Below are 14,873 nucleotides of genomic sequence, written 5' to 3'. Positions count from 1 at the left end.
TCAGGTCTGTGGCAGCCTTGTGTTCTCAGAAAACCAGATAACCACAGTGGGATCCAGACAGGAGGAGTCTGGATCCTTCTGATAGTGTCTGAAGGTCACAACACACAAAACAGGTTTTAACACACACACAGAGGTCTCCTGAAGAGGAAACCTTACAGTTTATCATAACATCCTTTATTAACCCTTTAAAAGGTATAAGGCCTTGGTTTAACCCTCTTCAGTGGATGAGATCAAAACAAGAGCTACATGTAGCCACGTGTGCACATTTAGTTCATATCCTTCTCTAGTTAGTGAGTTTTTATCCCTGTTAGATCATTTGTAGTCAGCAATAGGGGAGTGATTGCTTCCTACAAGAGGACAAATGTGCACATTCCTAGGCATCTTTGCAAAGCGAGTCAGGTAAAAAGCTATTTTTGTCTTAAAGGGCCAGTGTTGTGTTTTGAGACAGAGTTGAATAAGCTAAGTAGCCAATAGGCAGAGGGTAGCATAATTTGTCCGATTCTCTGTAATAATGGTATGGGAATAATAATGCATTTTATTTTGTAAAGTGCTTTCTTGCATCAAACAACACAACAACATAAGTCTCATGGAATGTAGGCCTACATTGAACACCACTCATTGGCTACTGCTGTAGGCTTAATGACAGAATAGCTATTTCTATGTAACAATGTTATGGGTTGCATTTTCTCCATTGTTTTTGATGGTAGCCCACTCTAGTAGGTCTACAAATAGCCACAGAAGCCTACTTGGCCACTGTTAAAACTGTAACTTAAAGCGTGTACAGCCTCTGTGTTCACAGAAAACGTGTGCTGGAAGTTGCACGAACCTTTCACTGACTTTTCAAGTTTGCACACTGCAGACCTGAAATTTGCTGTGCCCCAAAAAATGTGAGTGAACATTGCACATGGCTTTTATTGGATTTGCGCCACAAATGCTAACGTTTTCATGTGCAAACTGCTAGGAAAACTAAACCAAATCATGGATTGCTTTCATACCTTTCCCATAGACTGCTTACAGGATAAGTAAATCAATATGTCATTTTTTTATTAGGGTGAACTTTCCCTTTAACAACACGTGATGATCAATTCTGGTTCCAAAGGATAACCTACCCAGTGCAAGGTTTAGTCCCGGTGTACTGTACATTAGAGAACTTTGGTAATATACTGCTAAAACAGTGACGTAACTTTTAGGAAATCATAGAAGCAACTGGTATTGCCTATTTGTTAATAAACAGCTGCAGAAGTCAGGCTGGCACAATAAACATATAGCTGGCCGTATAACCGACAATTATAGACAAAATATTATACCATTTTGGCTAATCATGAACTACAAACAATAATAGTTATAATTGTTTTAGCTAATACATTTTGTACATAGTAGATATATTTTCAGGTATTGATGTATAGTTTACCCAAGTTTTTAATTTTTACATGAAGAGGATAAAGTTGGTATTCATTTTAGGAGAAGAATGCACTTAGCTTATAAATGAACTAGAGACAACATCCAAGATGGATGCCCGTTGTTTTCAAAATAAACTACTCACTTTTGCATGGTCGTTACTAGATGGGATACAGTTTATCAAATTGATGTCAAAAGATGAGACATTTTTCATTTTAGCTATCCCTAACCTTTTTCCCAAATCTAACCTAATTCTTCAAACATGCTACGTTTATTATCCGAGCCTGCAGTCTAAGTTCTCCTAACCTGCTACGAAATGTCATTTCTGACAAACTAACCATCTAGGCAAAACCTGTTTGCAAAACCTGTGTTTATTGCCCTCTTTTTAGATTTGGTTTAACAGAGCAGATAACACCTGCACACTAGCACAGCTCAATGTGCACTTGGATCTGTGCTATCCAAAATCCTTGGGACGTCCCTACCCCATTGAAGTTGACATTTCTGAAATTTAACATGGTTAATTAACAATTAACAGCCAAAGCATAGCTTCCACTGTCTTGATGGCCTTTCTCCCCTAGTAGTCATAATGCCCTGTAGAAGAATTGACCTACGAACCTTCTGCATCCCACTTCGACAGACTCAGACCTTGCTCTTCAGTACTGCTCCACCAGGTCCTCGTACTTCGGCCTATTTTCTTTCATTCCCCTCCTCAATGCGGTTCTCCCAAGGGATAGTGAGCTCTGTTAAGATGACCTGCTTGGAGGAAAACAGCACAATGTCTGGCCTCAGTGTTGTCGCTGTGATGATGTCTGGGAACTTGAACTGCTTTCGTAGGTCAACTTTCAGCCCCCAGTCTTGAGCTGTTGCGAAAAGACCTGTGGAGGTTCTGGTAGCTGGTGTTGGCTTTTCCCTGGCTCTGACGATTGCAATGGCCTACTTAGCTTGTCCGAGGCGCTTGCAGTGGCTGATCCCACTGATGATGTGTTTTTGTCTTAAACCATAATACCTGCATTCTGACAGATGATTTCCACAATGGCTTTAGGCACCAGGTTGTGGCACCAGCGGTAGTGACCCTCACCTTGGGCTTTTGAGCAGCAGTTGAGAATGGATGTACTCCTCTCTTTAGGCAGAGAGCATGATTGTGAATCGACCCTGCCACAGCAGAACAGGTTAGATGAGCTTGGTAAGACGTTGTAGACTATACCCTGATGAAGACAGCTTGGCTGTTTATTGAATTATTGCATCTGAGCTCCTAGAGTGTGTGGCTCTCCTTTTCTTTTTCAGGACATCGTAGACTACCTGGATCAAGAACTTGATGCGATGGTGCTCGGCCTTCCGCAGCTCGGAAAAGGGCTGGGCGATATGACGATGTATATCATGTGACGATAGAAAAACATCTATCGTTTCATATTATGCTCTATCATTTATTTTGTTATGTCGCAAATCACACTCTTTACGCCAATATTTTTTGTTAATTGGACGTCGCTTTGAGTTGTGTGGAAGAAAATGTGCAACACAAACAAACATGGAGGAGAGTGAACGTGACACAGAGCACGGAGACACAGAACTTGTACCTTAAAGAGGGGCTACTTTGGTCGCATGGACGTGGTTTGGGTATGAAAAGTCTGCCACCGACCAGAAAACCGGGCTGCGGCATATTTTGGTCCTCTGAAAAATATGCCGCAGGCCGGTCCCGACAACAGGCTTAAACACCACTAACCTCTTTTACCACCTGTGCAAGAATCATGTGAAACAGTACGAAGAGAGTCTACGGATGACACCCAAAAAAGTACAGTTGAGTGCTCAAAACAAACCCCCGACTCAGGCGTTGCAAGAGGCTTTTTCCCGCGGCACACCATATAACAAAAATCACGAAGATGGAAGGAGACAACAGTTGCCATTACAACTTACATCTGCAAAGACAAGGCCCCAATTTGCACGGTCGAGAAACGGGGGTTTCGTGAGTTGGTGCTAACACTCGACCCAAGGTATCAAATGCAAATTGGTACGTGACACGTATTAATACCAAAATAACATACAAACAGGCAAGCCCCCCCCCCCCAAAAAAATATATATTAGGCCTATATTTATTTTGTTTGCTACTATAGTTGAAGTGTTTTCTATTTACCTTTTTAGATTTTATACATTAATATTTTACATTTTGTTAAACGCTTAATTGAAAATTTGCACAAAGGTTCTAAATAAAATGAGAAATAATCAAATATGAGTAAGTACCTTTATTTGTTGAGTATAATTCAAAATGTAATAAGAAATAGGCCTTTACTTATGGTCATTTTATATAAACTATTTATTCATTGAATTTACAGAAAATGTGCTATATCGTTATATGTATCGTTATATGAAATTACCTTTATCGGGATATGAGATTTTGGCCATATCGCCCAGCCCTAGCTCGGACCATGTACTTTCCACCATTTTCTCCCATCTTGTTGCTGCATTCCTACCATCCTGCTGGCTCCCTCCTCCTCAACTGTTGCTCACACTTCCTCCTGCACCACCAGTAATGCTACCAAGGTCAGCTCTTCCCGGAGTCACATTACGGGATATGAGATTTTGGCCATATCGCCCAGCCCTAGCTCGGACCATGTACATTCCACCATTTTCTCCCATCTTGTTGCTGCATTCCTACCATCCTGCTGGCTCCCTCCTCCTCAACTGTTGCTCACACTTCCTCCTGCACCACCAGTAATGCTACCAAGGTCAGCTCTTCCCGGAGTCACATTACGGGATATGAGATTTTGGCCATATCGCCCAGCCCTAGCTCGGACCATGTACTTTCCACCATTTTCTCCCATCTTGTTGCTGCATTCCTACCATCCTGCTGGCTCCCTCCTCCTCAACTGTTGCTCACACTTCCTCCTGCACCACCAGTAATGCTACCAAGGTCAGCTCTTCCCGGAGTCACATTACCCACCAGCACACTGTGCCGTAGCCGTGACTCAGCATGCTCTACTGCATCCTGAGCCCTCCACTTCCTTCCTGTCCTCACCTCTATACCTGTCTAGGAGACTTTCGGGATGCTTGACTCCCTGTATTGCAGCACCTCCTTTGTACGAGTCACCATTAATTCCTCATTCATGCTGATGGGTAGTTTCAGTTTGTTCTTCTGACTGTACAGGGCAGTGCTGCTCAGGCTTCGTGGTAATCCCATCCATTAGCTCGACTATAGAAATTGGGACCTTGTATACCAGGAGGGGCCAGAGGTTCCGTGGGAGGACACCATGTTGGTATATCCAGGCCTTGAACTTGCCGGGTAAACCTGACATGTCCACTGTAGCCAATCACACTCCCAGCTCCTGGTTGGATGTCTTGATGGATGCTGTGTCCCTCAGGCTGCTGTCAAACATCTTGCCCAGACTCTTTACCGGTTTCTCTGTGTCTTGAATGGTGAAGCGGAACTTGTCCACAGTCTTCCCCCTTTTCAGCACCAGGTATCTAGACTTCGCTGGTTTGAAGTTCAAGTGGAAAACTTCCCCAACCTGTTACATGTGATTTTAAAATGTCTTTTTTTTTGTAAGGTCGATTCTTAGAAGGAGCTTCACAACAGCTCACTGATACGGATGATTCTGCAATGTTACCATGAGTTGTGTTTGATCTCTCGGAAGGAGCTGCCTGAAATCAATAAGAATGTTGCCACTATGGAACCAGTTGTGAACTTTGGTCTCCATCAAAATCAATATTTGTGGTGGATTAACAGAACTAGATTGAGCAAATTCAGACTTCTTCCCTTCGATGTTCATGAATACAATAACATGTATAATATGTTCCTGATACATTTGATTTATCTGTCAAACTTGGGGGATTGTCAGAGTATGTGCTACTGGTGTTGAAGTCAGGTGTAGGAGAGCAGAGAATTGTGATCTACTGGTGTTGAAGTCAGGTGCAGGAGAGCAGAGAGTTGTGCGCTACTGGTGTTGAAGTCAGGTGCAGGAGAGCAGAGAGTTGTGATCTGCTGGTGTTGAAGTCAGGTGCAGGAGAGCAGAGAGTTCTGATCTACTGGTGTTGAAGTCAGGTGCAGGAGAGCAGAGAGTTGTGATCTACTGGTGTTGAAGTCAGGTGCAAGGAGAGCAGAGAGTTGTGATCTACTGGTGTTGAAGTCAGGTGCAGGAGAGCAGAGAGTTGTGATCTACTGGTGTTGAAGTCAGATGCAGGAGGGCAGAGAGTTGTGATCTACTGGTGTTGAAGTCAGGTGCAGGAGAGCAGAGAGTTATGATCAGGCGCACACTTTATTCGGCAGAAGCAACAACACACGGATGCAACAGTGTCCAACAAACCTCCAGCCAAAGGCAAAAGTGCAAAGCGCGACAAAGTCACAAATAAGCAAAAATATTTAACAATTAAACATACTCCGGGTTGAAACATGGTATCCGGGGAAAAACCAGCTAGGCGCGTCAATACAAAACAAGTAACAAAACAATTCCACACAAAGACATGGGGGGAACAGAGGAATATATACTGTATATGCAGTTGATTAGGGAATGTTGGCGCCCCACCTTGGGTTGTGCCGTGGTGGAGATCTTTGTGGGCTATACTCAGCCTTGTCTCAGGATGGTAAGTTGGTAGTTGAAGATATCCCTCTAGTGGTGTGGGGGCTGTGCTTTGGCAAAGTGGGTGGGATTATATCCTTCCTGTTTGGCCCTGTCCGGGGGTGTCATCGGATGGGGCCACAGTGTCTCCTGACCCCTCCTGTCTCAGCCTCCAGTATTTATGCTGCAGTAGTTTATGTGTTGGGGGGCTAGGGTCAGTTTGTTATATCTGGAGTACTTCTCCTGTCCTATCCGGTGTCCTGTGTGAATTTAAGTATGCTCTCTCTTAATTCTCTCTTTCTCTCTTTCTTTCTCTCTCTCGGAGGACCTGAGCCCTAGGACCATGCCCCAGGACTACCTGACATGATGACTCCTTGCTGTCCCCAGTCCACCTGGCCGTGCTGCTGCTCCAGTTTCAACTGTTCTGCCTGTGATTATTATTATTTGACCATGCTGGTCATTTATGAACATTTGAACATCTTGGCCATGTTCTGTTAAAATCTCCACCCGGCACAGCCAGAAGAGGACTGGCCACCCCACATAGCTTGGTTCCTCTCTAGGTTTCTTCCTAGGTTTTGGCCTTTCTAGGGAGTTTTTCCTATCCATCGTGCTTCTACACCTGCATTGCTTGCTGTTTGGGGTTTTAGGCTGGGTTTCTGTACAGCACTTTGAGATATCAGCTGATGTACGAAGGGCTATATAAATACATTTGATTTGATTTGATGTAAACCAGGTGTGCGGGGAACAAGACAAAACAAACGGAACAATGAAAAATGGAGCGGAGATGGCTAGAAGGCCGGTGACGTCAAACGCCGCCCGAACAAGGAGGGGAGCCGACTTCGGCGGAAGTCGTGACAGAAATATCATGTTTATTGACTGCCATTCAGCATGCCAACTGAAGGGTTTTCATATAGAAGTATAGCAATCTGTTCATCCAACAGCTAAAACTAAATACCGCAAACGTTATCTCCATTTGAGAATCTTGAGTTTCATTGAGTTTCAGCCCGGCTCTATAGCCCGGCTCAAAAGCAAGTGGGGCTTCTATGGTCACAGCCAGAGGAATAGGTCCTTTGTCTGGATAGGACAAAAAATTTGACACGTCACTCGTATGCAAATGAGGTGCAAGATTACAAAGCCTACATCTCAGCTCCTTGCAAACGGTGCCATCTGAATGTGGAGAGCTGTTTTGCTGAATTTAAAGCAATTGACGTTGCACTGTTCATAGACGTTCTGTACACAAACATTTTGGTCACTCTGAACCAGTCCAGAACCGCTACTAGTCCCCTAGATAAGGGACTTTAAATCAGAGGTTAAACAACGTACCCTACTAACAAACAACTTCCCCACCTCTGCAGAATAAATGTAGGATTATAGCCAATGACAGTTCAGGGAATTTTGATTGACGTTTTGCTGGGCGAACACATTTTTGGTTTCTCATACACTTAAAATGTTTTGATTATTGCTTGAATAGTCGCAAAGATTATATTTGTTTGTGATCTTTAAAAAACATATTTTGGATGTAGCAGTTGTTAGCTAGAATGTGAAAATCCAATCATAATCCCTAAGTAATGTGAAATTAGGCGGTAACCGAACAAATGTACCATTCACAAATATGTATAACACACACTTGTACACACTTTACACTTGTAAATGTAAGCACCCACCGAATTATTATTATTATTATTATTATTATAAATCTACTCATAAGCAACATGTAAATGGAGGCTTTCTTAGCTGACCGTCTATGAGAACTTCCAATATTGCGCGCATCACCCCCCTGCGGAAATGTTTGCAAACACAGAAAAGGGTCTTTTGATTGATATGAAAAATCTTCCTTGATAACAAAGATTTGTTTAAATACTACCAATGCCACAACATAATTAACCTTATTGCACAAATGAAGCCTAATGTTGTGTTCATAGATACAGTATTTCTAACCTCCCTTCCTCTTTTGTATTCCCCCTTTAGCAGTGTGCCTCAACACCCTCCCCCCCTCCACTACCACCCCTCCCCATTCCCCTCCTCTCTCCTCTCCTCTCCCGCTGCCTTGCACCTCTCTCAGTATGTGCTGTCAATAATTGATGGTTCTACAGACTCAAAGGGTAACAGGTCTAAAGAGGCAATCGCTCATGCGTTTATTTATTTATTTACCATTCCTATCTTTACACACACCAAGTCAGTGAGACCACTATCTGTGTTTCTTAGAGCATGGCGATCGATACCCAGCGACTCCTCTGTCTCTATGTCCATACATGTACTGCATGTCAGGGCAGGGTCATGGGGGTTTGTTATCCATCAGTGCGTGTCCCTGCGGCCAAGATGGGGTTAATATTGCTCGTCTGGCTGACAGCAGGATATAGGGAAGGAAGTATAGAGATTAAATGAGTGAGAAGCAGGGGGCAGAGAGGAGAGAAAGAGAGAGAGAGAGAGGGAGGGGAGTGATTTAATTCATCCCTAGGCAGTACTGATTGACTATAGCTAGCACACTGGCACTCACAAGCACGAACACCCACACAGAACGATGGAGAGAGACAGCAGAAATGAGAAGTTCTTCTCCAGAAAGAGAAGTTTCACTTTTGGGGCATATGGAGGGTGAGTAACAGTCACAGTATTGAGAACAAATTAAAATGCTTTGGATCTAGTGTCAGAATCTGAATAAAATCTTCAAATAGTTGATAATAGAAGTAGTTCTTAATGTTATGTGGCACATTGTCTAAGGAGTTACCACTTTCCCTATTCACAGTGTGGACAAGTTCATATGTGAAAATGAGACTAGGTGAGAAAAACTTTAAAATACCTTTATTTACCTTTATCCACATTAGATGTAGTTTATTTCTCGCTGGTCATTTTATACTGGATTTAAAGCTTGATAAACTTGCAGTTGACGAATAGGAAAAGTGATGGGTTGCATTGCTTTGCTCTGTCATTCCACCTGTTGCAGCAGACCAGAACCTTTAGAACACAGCATTCTGGATATTTTGGACTCCCCTACCAGCGAGACCAAACCGTTCCTTTCTGCTGGCAGCAACCAGAAGGTAAAATGACTTAATTGTGATAATGTGTCTTTCATCATATCCTTTTTGCATTTGTTGATCACATCGTCACTAATTTAGTCTCCCTGCATTTCCCTGCATCTGTGTTTGTCTAATGTTGTTTCTCTTTCTCTTCCTGTTTCTCCCTCAACCTCACATGTGTCTGTCTGTCTGTCTGTCTGACTCTGTATGTTTGTCTGTCTGTCTGACTCTGTATGTTGGTCTGTCTGTCTGACTCTGTATGTTGGTCTGTCTGTCTGACCGTATGTTGGTCTGTCTGTCTGACTCTGTATGTTGGTCTGTCTGTCTGACTGTATGTTTGTCTGTCTGTCTGACTCTGTATGTTGGTCTGTCTGTCTGACTGTATGTTGTTCTGTCTGTCTGACTCTGTCTGACTGTCTGTGTTTTCCATGTAAGGTGACAGAGCTGTTTGAGATCATTGAGAAGTTGCAGGTGAGTGTACAGCATCATTCCCTCTCTGTTTTGTGTAGTCTCTGTGTGTACAACAGTTCTCTCCCCAGTTAGTCAATCAGTCAGTCACTGTTACCTTCACTCTCCTTCATCAGAGCAGCAGGCTAGATGAACAGCGCTGTGAATTCCCTCTGCCTTTGAGGGTGAGTCTTTCTCCTAAAATATAATGTCAAGATTTGTGTGCACACGTGTGTGTGTGTTGACATTGACCTATCAATATTCTCACTGATACAGACGTTTTTGTTCCCTAAAACACTGACATCACAATAGTTATAACACTCATACCAGCATACATAAAACTCATTATTAGGTTTGCTGATGTAACCATGAGCATGTCAGTTCAAACATCATCCTACGGCTACTGCTAGATCTACATTTAATTGGATACACCAGACGTTTAATTATCATCTCACCCTTTTGAAAGTCTCAGCTTTTGAAGATAGGTCGTGACCTTCCTCTGATCCTGCCTCCAAAGCTGGGTGGTTACTGGATAGACCCCCCACTACAGAAGTTTGCTGAGACCAGTCCGACATCCTCTCATTATGGCCTAGACCCAGAGACCTATGACATCATGGAGAGAGACAGCGAGGCCACATACTACCAGGAGTTCTTCCGCTCACGAGTTAGTAGAGTACCGCCCATAGGACTACTCTTATTCTGTTCCATTTGATGGTAGAGATGGACTATGATCCAAGATTATGAAATACATACATAGTAGCTGTGTGACTTTCTCTCCTATGTCAGTATCATCACTCGTTCACAGCAGTGGACCCCTCCCTGGGACCCCTCCTTCTCTCTGTCTGTTTGGAGGAAGAAGAGAAGAGGCTGAGAGTAATACTGAGGTTATATCAGAAATAATATAATTTATTCAATTCATGTAATGAAACACCCTGGTGAATTCCATGAGCAACAGTTATTACGTCTGTCTTTCCTTTCCAGGATGAGGGAATGCTCTATGCATGGGGTTTTCTCTGTGTCTCTGTTCCCAAACATCCCGTCTGCTGTGGAGCTGGCCAAGGTACCATTACTAGTCTCTCCAACAGACGTGTGTATTTTAGATGAACCTTTACTGTGCTTTTACTGAAAACATTTACCATCATTGAAAAAACCCAAACTGACCATGTCCTTTTCAGATGCTATGCGACAGTGTGACTGTGTCCAGATTTGATGTGGTCAGTTACCTCAAGGTACTTATTTTTCACTGTACACATTCCCAAATGCTTTAGGCCTTCATGTTACACAGAATGTACTCTTCAAATGACCTCTAAACCCTGAGACCATTTTGACAAAAAATGTGTGCTCTCTCCTTCCCCTTTATCTCTCTATCTCTCTCTCCCTCTCTTTGCTTCTTTCTTTCTTTCTCTCTTCCCCTCTCTGTCTTTCAGGCACCAGATCTTATAACAGCATTTGATGAACACAGAGTGTCTCCGAATTTCAAGTTTGGTGTCTTGTATCAGAGAGAGGGACAGGTAAATAACTGGAATGCAGGCAGAAGCTTGGAAGCATTAAATAGTAACACTTGTCTACTGTACATTACCTCTCATATTTTCTCTCTATCTTTTACAGTTGACAGAGGAGGACATACTCTGTAACAATGAGGAAAGTGAAGAGTTTCAAGAATTCCTCTCTATTTTGGGAGCTACAGTCGCACTTCAAGGGTTCACTGGGTAATGTACAGTAACCTACATGGTGACATGGCCTTATGGAGAAATTACAGAAATATGACATTATAACAGGAAGAGATGAATAAGAAGACATCAGCAGCTTACTGTCACTCCCTCTCTCCGACTGCCTCTTCCCTCTTTCTCTCCCTCCCTCTCTTCCAGGTTCCGAGGGGGTTTGGATGTGTATCACGGCCAGACAGGAAATGATGCGGTCTTCACTTCCTTCCACGGCAGAGAGATCATGTTCCATGTGTCCACCAAATTGCCCTTCACAGAGGGCGATACACAACAGGTTAGCCTGAATAACAACACCAAATCATCCTCACCCACAGTCAATCACTTCAACCCAGCTCCAGTGGCTCCCGCTTACCCTCTGCTCATTACTCCTTACAGCTACAGAGGAAGAGACACATAGGCAACGACATCGTTGCTGTTGTTTACCAGGAGGGCCACACCCCTTTTCTGTCTGATGTCATCGGCTCACACTTCCTGCACTGTTTCCTAGTGGTCAGGAGGGTGAGGAAGAGAGTGGGGGACGGGGGGGAGGGGGAGGAGGCAGGAGGAGGGGTGTTCCAGGTAAGAAGATAAAACAAAATGAGAGACACATTGATCTTTTATCACTGAATGGAAATACTTTTTCAAACCTGGAAGTGGTCTGTTTGCAGGTGTCAGTCACAGCCCGAGAGGATGTACCTCCCTTTGGTCCCTCCCTCCCTGATCCTCCCATATTCACAGAGGTGAGCAGAATTCACATCTGAACTTGGTTACATTGTAAAGGCCCTGATGCATTCTCAGTGTGTCTCTATTGGCCTATCTTCCAGAGCTCCCTGTTGAGAGAGTTCCTTCTGACCAAGCTTATCAATGCAGAGATCTCCTGTTATAAGGCTGAGAGGTTCAGTAGACTGGAGGTAACCACAGAAGAACAACACTAACACCATTATAAATGTATACAGTAATGCTTGAGGCATTACATTCACACAGGCAAAGACTTTCTAGATGCAAATCTGGTATCTTTTTAAGTGGAACAGAAACCTCTTCTGCTCCCCATTTCTTACTTAACTCCTCTATGCTGCCTCCTTCTCTCCTCCGTCTCTGCCTCCCTCTCTCCTCTCATCCTATCTTTTCAAGCTGCGCACTCGTTCGTCCCTCCTGGAGGGTCTGCAGGCGGAACTGTCCACCCGCTCCCAGTGCATGATGGGAGATTCGCCTGTGTCCACCCTCTCGACTTCTGAGGGGATGAGGGGTGTAACTGAGGGGAGTGGAGGGTTTATCGAAAACTTTAAGGTGAGGTCAGAAATCCTTGACTTTTCACTACAGTGTGGGGAAAGGGTGGGCTTTGGACTTGGCATCCATATTTCCTGTCTTTGTTGCAGAGAGCCATTAGGGTACGCAGTAATTCTTTTGACACTCTTGGGGGGCCTAGAAAGATGGGCGGGGTGCCACTCCCACAGAAGCCCAAGGTAACCCATACTGAAGATGGAAGCACTTTCTCTTTTATCAGTGAATATCTAATTGATATGTTTTTGGGAAATGCTGACCACCCCTGTTGGTTTTTGTCTCCCTCTCCAGGCTGCTACAGAGAGAGATGGAGAGAGGTAAGACACTACAGAGAACGGACAAATCAGACAGATGGATGGACAGACAGACAGACAGATGTTTTTTTTTTCTTTCAGTGAGTTGGCCTACAAGCCCCCTGAACCCAGCTTTCAGCCCACAGACAACCTGGGCTCCACAGAGGTCAAAGACCACTCCAGTCCCCAGGAGAATATGTAGACAGACAAAATTATGTGTATATTTGAGTAATAACCAAGTGGATACTTTGTATGTACAGTGCATTCGGAAAGTATTCAAACCCCTTGACTTTTTCCACGTTTTGTTACGTTACAGTCTTATTCTAAAATTGATTATTCTAAAATGGATGAAATAGTTTTTCCCCCTCATCAATCTACACACAGTACCCCATAATGACAAAGTAAAAACAGGTTTTTAGATATTTTTGCAAATTCAGGACTTTGTTGAAGCTCCTTTGACAGCCATTACAGCTGTTATTTTCAGGTCTCTGCAGAGATGTTCGATCGGGTTCAAGTCCGGGCTCTGGCTGGGCAACTCAAGGACATTCAGAGACTTGTCCTGAAGCCACTCCTGCTTTGTCTTGGCTGTGTGCTAAGGGTCATTGTCCTGTTAGAAGGTGAACCTTCACCCCAGTCTGAGGTCCTGAGCACTCTGGAGCAGGTTTTCATCAAGGATCTCTCTGTACTTTACTCTGTTCATCTTTCCCTCGATCCTGACTAGTCTCCCAGTCCCTGTCGCTGGAAAACATCCCCACAGCATGATGCTGGCACCACCATGCTTCACCGTAGGGAGGGTGCCAGGTTTCCTCCAGATGTGACGCTTGGCATACAGGCCAAATAGTTCAATCTTGGTTTCAGCAGACCAGAGAATCTTGTTTTTTCATGGTCTAAGAGTCCTTTAGGTGCCTTTTGGCAAACTCCAAGCGGGCTGTCATGTGCTTATTACTGAGGAGTTCTGTTTGGCCACTCTACCACAAAGGCCTTCTAGGTGGAGTATTGCAGAGACAGTTGTCCTTCTGGAAGGTTGTCCCATCTCCACAGAGGAACTCTGGAGCTCTGTCACAGAGGGACCATCGGGTTCAGGGTCACCTCCATGACCAAGGCCCTTCTCCCCTGATCGCTCAGTTTGGCCAGGCAGCCAGCTCTTGGAAGAGTCTTATTGGTTCCAAACTTCTTCCATTTGAGAAAGATGGAGGTCACTGTGTTCTTGGGGGACCTTCAATGCTGCAGAAATGTTTTGGTACCCTTCCCCAGATCTGTCCCTCGACACAATCCTGTCTCGGAGCTCTACGGACAATCACTTCGACCTCATGGCTTGGTTGAAGATGATCAATGGAAACAGGATGCACTTGAGCTCAATTTCACATCTCATAGCAAAGGGTCTGAATACAAATATAAATAAGGTATTTCTAAAAACCCGTTTTCACTTTACATCATGGGATATTGTGCTTAGATTGATGAGGAAAACAAATATTTAATCCATTTTAGAATAAGGCTGTAATATAACAAAATGTGAAAAAAGTCAAGGGGTATGAATACTTTCCAAATGCACTGTTAAAGCTGTAAAATGTTGAAATTGATGCTTTCATAGCAAGTAATACAGATATATTATTTTAGAATATTCTCAATGTTAATATGTGTACATCATTGTAGTAAATGTATGATAATGAAGTCATGCAATATATTATTACTATTTTACTATTTTAGAGCATTGTAACAATTCAGGGCTACCAACATTTGAAGAAAGTTTGGAGTGAGATTTGCTATGTAAATGTCATTGCCCCCTGGCCAATCCATAGACGAGGGACTGGGGGTTTACTGTTTTAAAGTGAATATCCTGAAATTCTATGTATTTTGACATGGCTTAGGCTTATTACCAGGGTGGACAATTAGGCTTATTACCAAGGTGGACAATTAGGCTTATTACCAAGGTGGACAATTAGGTTTATTCAGGATGCTTTGAACATTAAATGAACACTCCAAATTGGACTACTTTGTTACTTTTTGGGGTCGGTAATGTGAAGAATGCTAACATGTTTTCTTTGCTATTTTTTTTAGGTAGTTTGACACTTTGACACAGTAATTAAATGAGGTAGAGAGACAGGCAAATGCTAAAAACAGTGGGACGGTTAGAAGCTGGGATTGATCCATGTTATCAGGTGGAAAGTTGTATGAGACACATAGAGAGGA

General features: G+C 43.4%; 1 protein-coding gene across 3 annotated transcripts; it reads left to right on the top strand.

Moving 5' to 3' along the window:
• The first annotated feature begins 8,359 nt into the window (after window positions 1–8,359).
• Window positions 8,360–14,672, top strand: LOC109868241 (rap1 GTPase-activating protein 2). Of its 3 annotated transcripts, none has more exons than XM_031785945.1 (19): window positions 8,360–8,537; window positions 8,689–8,721; window positions 8,890–8,980; window positions 9,395–9,430; window positions 9,544–9,591; window positions 9,873–10,070; window positions 10,193–10,290; window positions 10,388–10,466; window positions 10,582–10,635; window positions 10,834–10,917; window positions 11,015–11,115; window positions 11,275–11,404; window positions 11,506–11,688; window positions 11,778–11,849; window positions 11,934–12,020; window positions 12,241–12,396; window positions 12,486–12,572; window positions 12,682–12,707; window positions 12,786–13,003. In XM_031785945.1, the coding sequence occupies exons 1-19, from the start codon at window positions 8,467–8,469 to the stop codon at window positions 12,883–12,885; spliced, it is 1,734 nt and encodes a 577-aa protein (XP_031641805.1). In that variant the 5' UTR covers window positions 8,360–8,466; the 3' UTR covers window positions 12,886–13,003. The 3 variants fall into 3 exon arrangements, with proteins under 3 accessions (XP_031641805.1, XP_031641808.1, XP_031641804.1); XM_031785948.1 differs by having other exon boundaries at window positions 8,361–8,537; window positions 8,887–8,980; window positions 9,879–10,070; window positions 12,786–14,672; XM_031785944.1 differs by having other exon boundaries at window positions 8,361–8,537; window positions 8,887–8,980.
• The last annotated feature ends 201 nt before the right edge of the window (window positions 14,673–14,873 follow it).

The sequence above is a fragment of the Oncorhynchus kisutch genome, linkage group LG2, assembly GCF_002021735.2.
Source record: "Oncorhynchus kisutch isolate 150728-3 linkage group LG2, Okis_V2, whole genome shotgun sequence".
NCBI classification, from domain to species: Eukaryota; Metazoa; Chordata; class Actinopteri; order Salmoniformes; family Salmonidae; genus Oncorhynchus; species Oncorhynchus kisutch.
Note: the sequence above shows the minus strand (reverse complement) of the source record. Positions and strands in the feature narration are given on the sequence as shown.

Coding starts and splice junctions, on each gene's coding strand:
- LOC109868241 (XM_031785944.1), top strand. CDS start 8,467: ATGGAGAGAGACAGCAGAAATGAGAAGTTCTTCTCCAGAAAGAGAAGT. Junction 9,431..9,543: donor AGATCATTGAGAAGTTGCAG/GTGAGTGTACAG, acceptor CTCCTTCATCAG/AGCAGCAGGCTAGATGAACA. Junction 12,397..12,485: donor GGTTTATCGAAAACTTTAAG/GTGAGGTCAGAA, acceptor TCTTTGTTGCAG/AGAGCCATTAGGGTACGCAG.